Genomic DNA, 13359 nt, shown 5'->3' on the forward strand with positions numbered 1-13359 from the left:
TGCCAGGGTTCTCTCACCTTCGGGGTGGTCAGCCTTCCAGGGTGGCTGCAACGCTAGGGTTGTCACACTGCTGGGGTGGTGGCACTGCTGGGGAAGGCACAACACCAGGGTTCTCGCGTAGCCCCCATTTCTGTCTCCACCCCCCCCATCTCCAGCTCATGTATTTCCCTAAAGGGAAAAGCATGGCAGGCCAAAAAGGGGTGGGAGGCCGCAAGAGGGCAGGTAATGGCCAGCAGCAAGGGGAGATCAAAAAGAAGTTTTTGCACTGCCAGAGTGGCCGCACCACCGGGGTGGTCGCACCACCGGAGCCGTAGCACCACCAGTGTAGCCACACTACTGGGGTGGTGAATTTGGCAGGGCTGTCATGCAGATGGGGTGGCCGACTGGCCAGGGTGTTATTACTGCCAGGGTTGTTGCACCGTTGGGCTGTCCGCACCGCTGGGGTTATTGCATTGCTAAGATGGCCACACCTCTAGAGTCGTTGCACCACCAGGGTGGTTGCACCTCCAGGGTGGTCAACCTGCCAGGGTGCTCTTGCCACCTAGGCGGGCATACTGCTGGTGTGGCTGCACCACTGGAGTTGCAGCACCACCAGGCTGGCCACACTCCCAGGGTGGTGAATTCACCAGGGTTGTCACATCGCCAGGGTGGTTGACCCAGCAGGTTGTTGTCACAGCTGGGGTGGTTGCACCGCCAGGGTTGTTGCACTGCCAGGGCAGGGGACTGCGGAGATGGCCGCACTGCTGGGGTGGCTGCAGCGCTGGGGCTGACGCAGCGCCGGAACGACCAGACCACCCAGCGTGTCACACCGCCGGCCGCAGCGCCATTCCAAGTGCATTCTTACCAGGATGAATTGCAGATCGAGTTCACAGACATGAAAGACGCACTCGGACACATGGGTTTTATTGGCTGGGAGTTAGTGAGGGTGGGGAAGGTGTTTGCACATGCCACCATGGCCTGAAAGAATCCCCCTGTAAGCTGCCAAAGTACAATTAACCTGAGGAAACACAGCATGTCTCTGCGGTGTGAGAAAGCTGCCTTTTCTACTTACTGCTCAGGTGTCAGGACTCTGGATTTTTACCATTGCTCAAAAGGTGTCTCGCCTGCAATGAGTCCCAATGATGGCAGTCAGTGACACGTTCCTGTCCCCTTAAGGTATCTGTACTGATGGCTTTGCTCAGATATATCAACGAAGTAGGAGCCCATGCAACATTTGCAAAAAAAATAGTAAGTTTCATACGAAACTGGAAGATTGAATGGGAAGGGAAACAGGAGAAGTGAAGGGCAAAGAGGCAGTGACTTTTCTTCAGGTTTTTTGATAGCTCTTCCAGAGCCATATAAATGTGGACACTGAAGCGTGCCACTGTCCCTTTATTTTTTTCTGGAAAAAGTGTGCATTTGACATCCATCCAAGATGGATAAAGGGGAGGAAACTGGGACACAGATGCCAGGGCTCACTGTTCTGTTGCTTGCTGGGCAATAGCAGCAGGTGGTCACAAAGCATTTGATGCTTTGGAACCAAGAATTATATTGTACATTTACTGCAGGCCATGGGATCTCAAAGGTGATCCACTGTACATGGAATTGTCTGAGTTTAGAAATGGCTTTGTAAGTCTTTGTATCCGAGTGTGAAACTGCCATCAGTCTGGTGCCATCCTCACTGTAACACAAACTTTGCCTTCAGTAACTTTGGAAGCTTTTGTATGGAGCTTTCACAGTTCTGTCAGCATCACAGACTTGATGAAATCATGCCTAAGCTGGCTGGGAAGTCTGCTGCTTAACCCACTCCCAAATCAGCTGGTGAGCAATGGCCTGCTTGGGAGGGAACCAGGGTGAAAAATTGCTGTTGTCTTGCTGTGAAGGTCTGGGCTCTCTCTTGAGACCCTCCATGATTTCCTCCAGGCTAAACCAACGGGCTGCCTCTAGCTCCAGGTGGTTCATACTGATCTGGAAAGAATTCAGAGAGTATAGATTCCATAAATCAGATTTAAATGTGGGCAGCGGTACCTTGCTTGTTCTTGGACCCACAAAGGTCGTATGTTGGAATGCCCAGAGTGCTTCACCCGTGCCTAAATGAAGTGCTGATGCCAACAGGGGAGAGGACATTACTGTCCACCAGTGCTCTGTTTTCTTGGTCCCCACAAATCAGGTAGCCCTATTCCATCATGGCATCAGTCTGAAAAGTACCAGTGGCTGAGCACACTAATTCATGTGGCAGAATCTGCATGTTCTAGGCCAAATGTGGTATTAATATCAGAGAGTACGTCCTTTGGAAAGTTCAGAGGAAAAAATACTGGGGTGTTGGGCTCTGGACTAATATATGTACAGTGACCTGTGCAAAATCTGGCACACTGCAAAAGATGTGATTATGTTGAAGTTTGTTCTTCACTTGTGGAGAAAGCTGATGGTAAACCACATTTAGAGAGGATCTGATGCTCTCCCATCTACAGTCTGTGGACTGGAAGAGATTTTGCTACGTAAGGTGGGCAGTGAAATGCCTCAAGGGAAGCACAAATCTGCTCACCTCGGCCTGCTGCGCTCTCACCAAGGCATGACAAGCGATCATTAGGCAGCTGCTGGGAAAGGGCCAGTGCTGAGAAGCTGAGTACCAGAGGGACTCCACCTCCAGGCCCACCTCTTCTGCCACCTCCCGCCGGACTGCCTCCTCCACGTTTTCACCTAGAAGTGACTAAAGTTGGGTAAGGACGGCCTGGCCTCAGGGCAGCAAACCGTGACAAAGAAAATGTAGGCACACTAATTTCTGAGGTGTTCCAGCTCCGACTGTGCTGACCTGGGAATGCTTGCCAGCGGGATACTCAATTAAATTCATCAACAGCGCTTACCTCCCTTCAACAGAGGCACCAGAGGCCTTTTTGGCTTTGTCTACATACAGCTGGTGGACAAAACAATGCTGCCTCTCTTCACCATTTCCCTTTTTAAGCCATTTTCCCTCCTGGAACAAGAGATCTGCAGTTTTCCTTCTGAGACAGACCACAGTAGGCACAACATCAACTAAAAAAAGTATCTGGGGTTCTAACCTGGGGAGTCTCATGCTTGTATTTACCATCAGGGACTAGAGCAACTGATACACACCCGTAATTCCCATTCTCTTCAGATACAGACAACTATTGTGAATTCTGTCTGAATGGCAACGCCGATCTATTCAGATTCAGTATGTTTTTCCCTGATACCACCTATGTTTCCATGCTCCTCTGTGAACAGGCCTTTGCTTGATGCCCCATTGCTCTGTCCCCACGCCCTCCACGTCCAAGGCCACCACACTGGATCAGAGATCACCTTACCCAGGTCACAGAAGCCTGACAGCACGGTGTACATCCCCTGGGGAAATGAGGGCTGTCGTGCGAGGAGGCACCGGCTCCCATCGGACACCAGGGTGAGAACCACCGGAGACACCTAGCAGATGGACCAAAAAAGCGAAGCAAGGAGTTCAGACCAAATGGGTAAGTGCAAATTCTTGCTTTTGCTAGCTGGCGGGGGGTCACTGGATGAACAGTAAAGAAAAAGCACCCAGTCACATGCAAAACACTCCTCTTGACTTTTACAGGTTCCCCTCTGTGCCATCTGGCAGCACTGGCTTGTTGCGACAGAGCCCCTGTGTTACTTACCTTTGCTGTTCGGGTGCTCACCTGGGGATAGTAAATTATTCCACTGGCATGGCAGACACGCTTGCTGCCAGCTACATTTTTTCGAGTGGGCTGCCCGGTTTTGCTACAGTACTGGTGGGAGTCGTGCCACCGGAGAAGGGACTGGGCCTACGAACACCAAGAGAGAAACACAAATCTTATTTATACCTGGGGCAAAGAGATGATTCAGAGCAGTCTCCCTGCATGATACTTTGATGTTGTAAAAAATCTTGTACAATACCGAAGACAGCAAAGGAGAATCTTTCTCATCCACTACAAAGAGAGCCTTTCGTAAGTCAGTAAATGATCCCTTGAGTTCAGACTCAATGACAGATTTCTCCAAGCCTCCTGTTTAAAACAACAACAACAAAAAGAAAATCTTTGATCTCAAAAATTGCAGTTATTATCCCAACTTTACGCCCTTCATTGTTCCGGTATACAATTTCTGGAAGTTCCCATGGAAGTGACATCACATCAGTGGTAATGTTCCCAAATGTTAAGTGACCTTCCAACAGCCCACCTTTATGAACACACACACACAGGAACAGCAGTGCTGTTCTGTGGCTCTGACCCGCCACACTCACAGCAGCTCCTACAGAGACTCAACCGAGTCCTCGTTGGCAGTTTTACCCAGCCAGGACCAGGGATGCTGCCTAGGCAGCATCTTCATCTCAGTACATCAAACGTGATAGAAGAGGAGTCATCCCAACCTAAATCCAGGGCAAAGTGTGGTACGTGCTCGTCTGAACAACCGATCAGCACCGACTTCTCTATCCACTGTTCAGTCTCTTTGAATTTCTCCAGGATCCTTTTCATCTCTAAACGGCAGGGGAAAGGGGAAGGAAAAGTTGTCATGAAAGCACATTCATATAACCATGATGCTCTCGCTGGATCTTCAAGGTACACACAATCTTGGCTCAAGACAGGGTACTCATCTGAGAAAGGGGACCAGACAAGTTGTCCCACCTGGATGGAGTCCAAAAGTCTGGCTTTCCTCCTACCTGTTGGAAGTTTTGACCATGTCAAGCTAAAAATGTAAATGTTTTCATGCTTGGGGAGCAGCTGTCCATTCTGTTTCTGTCCTACACCAGCCAATACCTTTCTCTCATGGAAAACTTTTCCTGCATTATGCCAAATAACCTTTGTCAGTTAGACCTTGCCTGTTTTCTGGCCAGCCCTCTCTTCAAAATACATGGTCCCAAATGTTTAAAACTGCTCATCTCAAAACAGATCAGGATGTTCCTGCACAGCTTGATAGCTTTTCAACCCCTATGTAAGGAGTTTCTTATTGCAAATGACTCTGTATCATTTCAGCTGGGTGTTCCAGGAGGTGTTTCTTTCTGGACACCTGCTTACCTGCTGCACTGAGCTGTGGTACCACATATTTCTTCCCAACTTTCTGGAGGAAGGGGGAGAGATTGTGAAAGAGGTAGAAAGTTCCTGAGACCTGGGCTTGTCTACAAAGGCTATCATCTTCCTTTAGCTCATGTAAGTATCTGCAGTGAGAAAAGAATTGGGAAGATTAATCCAAGATCATGTTGAGATTGCCTGCATTAGGCTTATTTGAGCCCAGTTATTTTGCACAGAGCAGCGGGCTGAATGGACAGTACAGATTTTATGTATTCCACGTGCTTCTAGAGTTTTTGACAGCTGAGTCTACTCTTCGGTGGGCTGTAGCCCCTAGTGAAGGTGCCATGTGTCCAGAAACATTGCAGTTCCTACTACCACAAAAGTAGCCTCGAGCCTTGGACATCCGAGAAGATCAGTAATCCAGTCTCATAATCCAAGAGGTCTGCTTCATGGACATGTTCACTTGTGTGCAGGAAACCTCCATCTTCCCCTTTATCCCCCAACCTGCACGGCTCCAAGTCCAGTTTGGCAAGGTTACTGGGTGCTTTAGATGTTGAATACGCGTCGCATCAGGCTACGTGCATTAATGCAGGGTACAGTCTACCTGCCATGCTGACATGAGAGGTAAAGACCAAGCTGAAGTCTTAGGGCCCAGTTAGGGCCGGGGCCTCAGTTAGGAAAAGCAAGCACTGGAAAAAGGGTCTCAGAATGTGCTTCTTTCAGTCTGTCTGAAGTAGTATTTAAAATGAGGTGAGCAGCATCACTTCAAGTTTGTCTTGTATATTAAGAGATGCTTAGCTAGGACAGCAAGTGTAGGCATTCATTAACAGAGCTCCAGCCTGTTCTTATCAGCGGTGAAGGGAGTGGAGAGATTTTACTGTTATCATTTACAGAGCTCACACAGCACTACTGTATTACTGCTGAACTGTTAAAAGATTAACTCTCAGGTTAGATGTAGGTAGGGTTTGTGAGAGGACACTAGAGTGCCAAACTCTGGTCTTCTCACTTTACACAAGAATCAGATGAGAACTTACCTCATTTTTCTCACATAGGTAGAGTGCAACCTGCAGACAAGAGAGGAAGCTCTTCTATGCACTGCTTGATAAATGCCAGCCATAACCAACACTTACAGGTAGCTGTCTCTGCCTAAAAAGAGAAACACAGAATATAATGCAGTGGTCCTGCAAAGTTAAGTTTGATTTAGAAGGTGCAATAACCCATTGCTACCAGAAATCTCCCTCTCACAGAGTCTGCAGAATGCTGGCATTTGCTTTCTAAAATGATCACTTTGGTCTTAGTCTCTAGTCACACTCCAAACCCAGTTTCAGGCAATCTTTTGAAGACTATTTCAAGATATCTGCAGCTTGTTTCCATCTCTGAGTGTGCACAGAAGGTCTTACAGAAGTTGCTATAAGACTAGGTTAAATGTTCCTGTCCCAAACTCGTGTATCCCTGAGGAAAAGAGCAGTGAAGGTGGCTGCTCTCTTGTTTGTTTCCTCCAGTTTGTAATGGCCTCACTCCAACTGAACATCCTATTTCAGCACACAGTAGATCTGTCGGAAAGGCACTGATGCCAGAAGAGAATGAAAGACAAAATATCAGCTGCAGAAGAGAATTCCCCGAGTTAGATGAGAGACAGCAGTTGCAGCTGAACTGGATCATCTCCAGCTATGAATGTTTTTTTGTGCCAAAGGATCCTAACACATTTTCAGCTCAGGCAGTCACAGACTGCAGTCTGAACTCAGTTTCAGGATGCCAGAAAACAGCCAGAAATGCTACCATCTCTGGCATTCAGATGAAACAAAAATTAACTATGATTCATAATCCTTAACCATTGCTTTGAATATTTCACATCCCAACCATAGAACTCAAAGCCCTCTAAGGAGGAAGTTACATTTGCTTTGATTTACAGATGTGTAAGCTGTGCCAAAGCAGAGTCTGCGAGTCCTTCCTTTCGGTAAAGGTCAGCGATGGCTCTTGAGCCTGAGTTGTGCCTGAGCAAAGGCTCCTTGCTGTCCGTGGAGGCAGTTTCTGTAGCCAGCAGTGTGGAGGCTTTGCCTCACGGCTTCTGACATCTCTGCCCCGTATCCCTCTTTCCCACTGTCTCAGCTGAGGGTGGTCTTCATGGGATGATCCCTGGGGAGACAGGGGAGCCAGGCCTCCTGGGGAGAGCATCAGCATACCTTCTCAGCCCTGCCGCAGCAGTGGGAACTTGGCGTGATGCCGACAGGCTCAGGCAGATGAGCGCAAGGACGGTGACTGTCACAGAGACAGTGCCTGAAATAATTCAGTGGTGTGACGTGTCCGTCACTTCTCCACCCCCACGTCTCCTATAGCCTGGCGCGTGAAAATCTCCAGCATGGCAGCCCGCGCTGACTCGAGGAGTTCACAAACAGCTCTGCACTTTGCTCTGGAACAGCAGCAGCGGGGTGTGACTGGCTGGGACAAGAGGAATAGCTCGTACCTGGAACGGTGAAATAAAATGTATGCAGGGGTTTAACCCCTTCCTTCCTAGGAACCACAGTGCTGGACTTTGGTTAGGATCAGTGAAAACTCGGAGACAGCAAAACCTTGCTCTTGGGAGGCCAGCCCGAACTCCCCCGTCTCGCCTGTAAATCTCACCTGCACTGCACAGCCGGCCGGAGGTGGGTCTATCCCTGTCCTTCCCCCCACATTTTCCCCACTTACTGCGCTCTGGCTGTCTCCAGCAGCAGGGATCAGCTACAGGAGTCCCATGGTGACCTCGGTTAGAACGCGGCTCCTCCGGCAGCGCGGCAGCAACTATCTCTCTGGGCTTCCCCCACGGGGAGCGCTGGGAAATGTAGTTTTGCACAGGCTGCTCGCAAGCCCTGGGCGAAGCTAGATGGCTGACTACCTCCTCCCGATTTTTACTAGCTCCTGGAGTTCGTGAGGCTGCCTGAGAGTAAAATCTCTCCTTTTTTTTTTTTTTCTTTTCCTTCCTAGACCTGCTCCATTCTATCAGAAACCCACATGCTGTATTTTGCCAAGCAGAAGTTATTACCAGAACAATGCTAATGCAGCAATTTGAGCTGTTCTGAACACAGGAGTTTGTTCCTGTTAGTTTCTTGCTTTTTTTTTCTTCCCCCCCCCCCCACCTTCTCTGTTTTTTGTATCAGTAATATATGAGCATTGTTTAAAGTAAAGGACCACATGTCCTCAAAGAAAATATGCCAAGAGCTGGATATATCTAAAGGTCGGACCTGCTTAGTGTTCAAGCACCCAAACCCGCGACTGAATTTACAAGTGAACAGCTCTGATTAGCAAGCATGCTTTGCCAAGGCAGATGTCTGAATAATGACAAATATTTTTCATGCCTTTATAAGTGAACAAACAGATTCCTCTCAAGTACTGAAAACATTATTCTGGGCTGGAACCTACCTGTCTATATTTAGCACAAAGAGAATTTTATAAACATATGAAAGTATAAATGTTTTCAGGGCAGCCTTTTGGTCTTGAATTGAGACATTCTAATCGAGAATTCACGTCATGTAATTTGAGAGCATGGCTTGTAAAAATAATAAATAGAATATGAAGGGAAATAGAACTCTTGTTACCAGCCGTACTTACAAGTTTAGGTTTAATTTATGCTTGACTGCTGTTTCGGTGTTTCCTGAAACAGAGCAAGCCCAATCTCATTAATCCACTAGGCTAATTGGATTAATGGACAAAACACATCTTCCCTTAACAAGATAGAGGATTGAAATACAATCTCGAAGGGAAGTATCCACCCTGCTGTTAAAACAAACCAACAGATTTATTGACCCTAACTGCCCCCAGAAATGGATCTTGCGAGAAGAGTGGGCTTTAGAGGGAAGCAGCTGAGGGAGATACGTTAGACCTCAAACCCTAGGATGGCCTTCAGCCAAAAGCAGTTGGTCATTCGGTAAGTGCACCCCTATCTATGTGAAGGATTAAAAGCCAGAGCACTATGCTGCAGTGTAAAGACTGCTTTGAAGGCAGTGCAGTGCTGCAGCCTCTCGTTGCTCTATGCAGCTGAAAAAAATAATGGATTAGCCCAATCATGTACACCTGCTCTCTGTGCTGTGCAAACATACACGAGAAAAGGAGATCAGTCACCTCTGTGATGGATGTGGCTGGTGGGAAACCATGCAGTCTGTGAGAGATTCCTTGTGCCTTCTCCAAGGGTCCCTCCACCTGCTTGTGGGTGCACATTGGCCAGTGAAGTATTTCTGCACCATGTAAGCAGGGGAGACGATATGGAAAATAATAGAGTCTCGCTCGTCATTTACTCATGTAATTATTTAATTTAAGGAGCACAAATATCAGTTGTCACTTTAGCACCAAGTTGCTCGTTTGTAAGTGTTTTTGAGCCAGGCTCTGAGCTGTGTGAATTGCAGATAAACTATAAACTGTTATTTGTCCCCTGCAGATACTGTACTCCATGTGAGAAGCAATCCTGTGAGTGGAGTGAAGGCCGGCTGCAGAAATGCATCTCCGACAGCTTCCAGTAGCTCCCTAATTTGAGCTTTGTCAGGATACAAGAGGAAGTGAATCCCTGAGACTCTCCTGATGCAAGAAGAGAGCAGGCAAGGAGGACACACACAAGTGGTGGGAACAAATACTTGTCAGCTCTTACATGGGCAAGATTGCAAAATAGGGAAATCTTTGGTCCTGTGTTCCTAGGATTTTTTTTTTAATTTTTTTTAATCTGGGTTTGTAAAATACCTATATTGGTATTAGCAGTTGGTAAAAGGTTTTTTCCAGCCAAAAGAAGTGGTTGGAAAATGTAATTCTACACTAATATGGTTGTCCTAGTAATCTTGCTTTTTCTCACTGTTGTGTTTTGTGTCTTTCCAGCTGCCTCCAATAAGCAGAAACAAGCATTAGAATTGCTAACAGCTGGCCCTTGCAAAACAACTGTTATTTGCTTTAAATACATAAAACTAGCAAACTTGCATTGAAAATGTACAGTCAAGCCATGAGAAACTTCTTGGTAAAAAAATATTTCTTTTTTTAGGAAGAGACCAGGGAAAGGCAAAACACTTCTTTAAATAGAATGTTAATGAGTAGTGTTTCCCTCTGACATTAAATTTTAGATGCAAACTAACCAAATCTGGCTTGGCTCTGAAGTTAGACTTGTAGTGTATATTATGTATATGCGGTACTCTGACAGATTCTCCTACTCAGAGTGGGGACCTCGAAAGACTGAAACTGTCCAACTTGATGCTGCTCATGCCATTCTGTGCTCCTACCACACTTGCACAGGTGTAGAGGAGACACTTCTAACATCTGACCAACATTTTAGTAGGAATTGATCATTTCAGCTCATTAGGATAGTATGTGTGGTTTGCCTTTTCCCCTCTCTGCTGCTTTAGGGAAGATCCTCAAACTCTGGTGCTGCTTTGCTGCACTGCACAGGATAACGGATGATACTGGATCCAGGCTCTTGACTGCAGGTAACGACTTCATTTTGGGAGCAGACCACCATTGACACCCAAGCACCATTCCATTAACACATGTGCAACCAACTTTTTTCTGTCTCATTCCTTGTAGGAACTTGGTTAATAGAATCTAACTAGCTGAAGCCATGTTCCCAGTGAGCAAACGGAGATGGTTTCCCATGCCCCGGCGCAACTGCAAGGTAAAGGATGTTGTGGGTGCAAAACAGTTCTAGCTCAAGAGAGAAGAAATACTTAGCAGAGAACTCAGTTGAGGGTTACTAAACAGACAGAATACATTAAGCTGAGAAAATTCCCAAGTCAAAAGTGTCTGGAGGCTGGGATGGTGCTCTGGGCAGCATGGGCTAAATGAAGCTTTGGCGTGAGCCACGAGAGTTGTGTTCTTACGAGGCCTCTTGTGCTTCATTCTGGTTTTAGATGGAGCTTTCTTTTAGTGTCCTTCAGCTTAAGGCCTGTGGAGTGCTTCTACAGGGTTGCTCTGAAAAGGAAGGACATTGTTAGGCTTGCACTTGCTACCAAGGCAGTGCTTCTGCTAGAAAACACACAGGGCTCTAAAAATCTTAAAGGAAGTCTGAAAGCCACTTGGTCTGCTGCAGTTCACTCTGAAAAAGCACTCCTGCTGCACTTGATCTTAGAGACAGTAAGTGCTTCGTATCAAGGCTCTGACATAATACATTTCTCTGCTAAGGCCTGCTTGAAGCTGCACAACCCCATCAGCATTTGAGGGTGGGTGATAACGCATGAGTCCAGCATAGAGCAATTTACAAACCATCTTTTAATGCAACTGGAATGTCAGCGACTATGCCAGAGTTGAGGAAGGAGAAAACGAGTAAGTACTCTCTACCTAACTGTCAGAAAGCACCGATAAGGGGCAGAAACTGCTTAATGGAGCAAGATGATGCCATGACTATTGGAAGCAACTCTCTATTTGACTGCTTGGTAGATGCCTAAATCCCGGGCTCCTTTTAGCAGAAATTTATCCGCCTTCAGCCCCATGCTGACGAATACAAGCGAGCCCACTACTAAATGTGCTAATAAACTTCTTCTTGTTGTTGTTCTCAGCTGCCTGCCATACTTTCTAAAAATACATGAATAGTGCAAAAGATGTTGAGAAAGCAGTGAAACTGGCTAGGAAGAATCTGAATGCCTCTGCAGTGTGTGAGGTTTTGCCAAGTCTCTACAAGCTGCTGTTAAATCTCTGGCTAGATATTATGGAACTCCTTGGATAATAGAGCTTTAACTAGATACCTCAGCTAGAAGCTTGTATATAATTTCAGCGATTCCTGCTAGTTGTAGGAGTTGTATTTCTGTTGGAAGACAACCAAAATGAGAGGAAAAGAAAGCTTATTTTTTGACGGATAGTTCCACTAAAAACTGGCCTCCTTCCTGCACTGGCGCAGCAGCACTCACAGTACTGGCAATGGAGTTGGCTGTGCGGTCCCATCTGTGTCCACAGCTGGATGAGAAATTATGAAATTCACTTTGTGTTGTTGTTTGTTTCTCATAGGAGATATGTCATATCTCAGTCTTCCCCAAAACGGGGCATAACATCTGCTGTTGTGGTGTTTACTCTTCAGAAGGCATTGCTGAGGGAATCGAAGGTAACAGCTTAAATAGAGGGAAGAAATCTTAGTTATGGGTCATGCTGCAACCTCCGGTCACCTCGTATGAACGACGTGGTTTTAAGCCAGTTGAAAACCTACGAAAGAATGTGTGTTAGAAGGGGATTTTGACCCCTGTTACATCTTTGCCAGCACTCTGTAATTGTTGTTGTGAAAGCTTTTCAGCTGGGGGTGGCCAAAAGTGTCTGTTTTAAAGGAAGGAAAGATGGTCGCAGGCTGCCTAGGCTAGTAAGGAGACGGTTCTTATTTGAAGCCCACATCTAAAAAGAAAGGAAAAATTGCTTATGAACGTCTCTGGTTCTAACTTAATTGCTGGAACTACAGTGAACAAACAACTTGCTTATTTATGAACTCCTAGAAAACAAAGAACAGTCAGCAAAGATTTGCCATGGCAAGTCACATCCAAGCAGCTTATCGTCTTTCCGTGACAGCAAGAGCTCCTGTGAGCCAGAGCGGGGTGGTGGAGGTGGTACACTTTGTGATACCGGTTGTGATACTGCCTTGCAAGATGCCTTTGTGATCACCAGAGTTTAGATGAAAGCCCTGTAAGAAGGGGATGCTGCTTCTGAAATGGCACTTGCTGAAGCTACTGTCCATCTAGAAATGTCTTCACCTGGGCTGTGCAGGACAAGACTGGTGAAAAGTGCTGGCTACCAGCAAAGACTTAGATGACGGAACAGAAAGGGTGGTGTGAAATACAGCAGATGGAGAGCGGGAGGAGCAAGGTTAGTTTAGAATCAAAAATTATCAAGAGAAATTAAAGTGCCAGAGCGTTAGCTGGGTGAGTAGAGGAGGTGAGCTGGCTGGCCAGCATGCTGCAGGAGTGGGGATCTGGGCAGATGCCGCATTGTGCATCCAGCATGAATCATGGCAGCACGCTGTTATGGTCAAAAAGCAGATGCCGGCTGGAATGTCTGCAGGGAAGTGTCAGCTGGGGGCTGTGGGAACCATCCCCTTCGCTGGGGCTGGCGAGACTGTGACAGGGGCGCAGACCCTGGGTCTGCTGGGGGGAATAGAGGGATGCTCTGGGGGGCCTGTAGGGCTCGGCTGGCCGGGCAAGGCTGCAGACAGAGTTCCCCGTGTTTTAGGCCTTTTAGGGGAACCTTTACTCCCGATCCCCCACTTTCAGATGAACGCTCCTCGCAGGAGGTCCTGCGGGAAGTTCTATCTTCACCGAATTTCTTTCCCCCTGTGATTACAAACACGACACGCCGGCACTGGGCTGTCCCCACGATGGTACCCACCAGTCGCTGCTTTACCGCGGCGCCCACGTGGAGCACAAGCGGCAGCTGAGGCGGCGCA

The 13359-nt window shown here is 47.3% G+C and overlaps 1 protein-coding gene across 1 annotated transcript; it reads right to left on the minus strand.

The window, feature by feature from the left end:
* Window positions 1-1752: 1752 nt before the first annotated feature.
* Window positions 1753-6111, minus strand: NUDT13 (nudix (nucleoside diphosphate linked moiety X)-type motif 13). Its single transcript, XM_010086588.1, has 8 exons — window positions 6029-6111; window positions 5001-5140; window positions 4355-4462; window positions 3886-3992; window positions 3648-3773; window positions 3303-3414; window positions 2525-2679; window positions 1753-1947 (listed from the first exon to the last, which is right to left on the minus strand). The coding sequence occupies exons 1-8, from the start codon at window positions 6109-6111 to the stop codon at window positions 1753-1755; spliced, it is 1026 nt and encodes a 341-aa protein (XP_010084890.1).
* Between the last annotated feature and the right edge of the window lie 7248 nt (window positions 6112-13359).

This window comes from Pterocles gutturalis, unplaced genomic scaffold (assembly GCF_000699245.1).
Source record: "Pterocles gutturalis isolate BGI_N339 unplaced genomic scaffold, ASM69924v1 scaffold12486, whole genome shotgun sequence".
NCBI lineage: Eukaryota > Metazoa > Chordata > Aves > Pterocliformes > Pteroclidae > Pterocles > Pterocles gutturalis.

Excerpts from the sequence above, each read along its gene's own strand:
- NUDT13 (XM_010086588.1), bottom strand. The coding sequence starts at position 6,111 with ATGGCTGGCATTTATCAAGCAGTGCATAGAAGAGCTTCCTCTCTTGTC. Across the intron at positions 5,141-6,028 it reads ACCTATGTGAGAAAAATGAG|ATACTTACATGAGCTAAAGG; the intron begins GTAAGTTCTCAT and ends TTCTCACTGCAG. Across the intron at positions 3,774-3,885 it reads ATTCTCCTTTGCTGTCTTCG|GCCCAGTCCCTTCTCCGGTG; the intron begins GTATTGTACAAG and ends TGGTGTTCGTAG.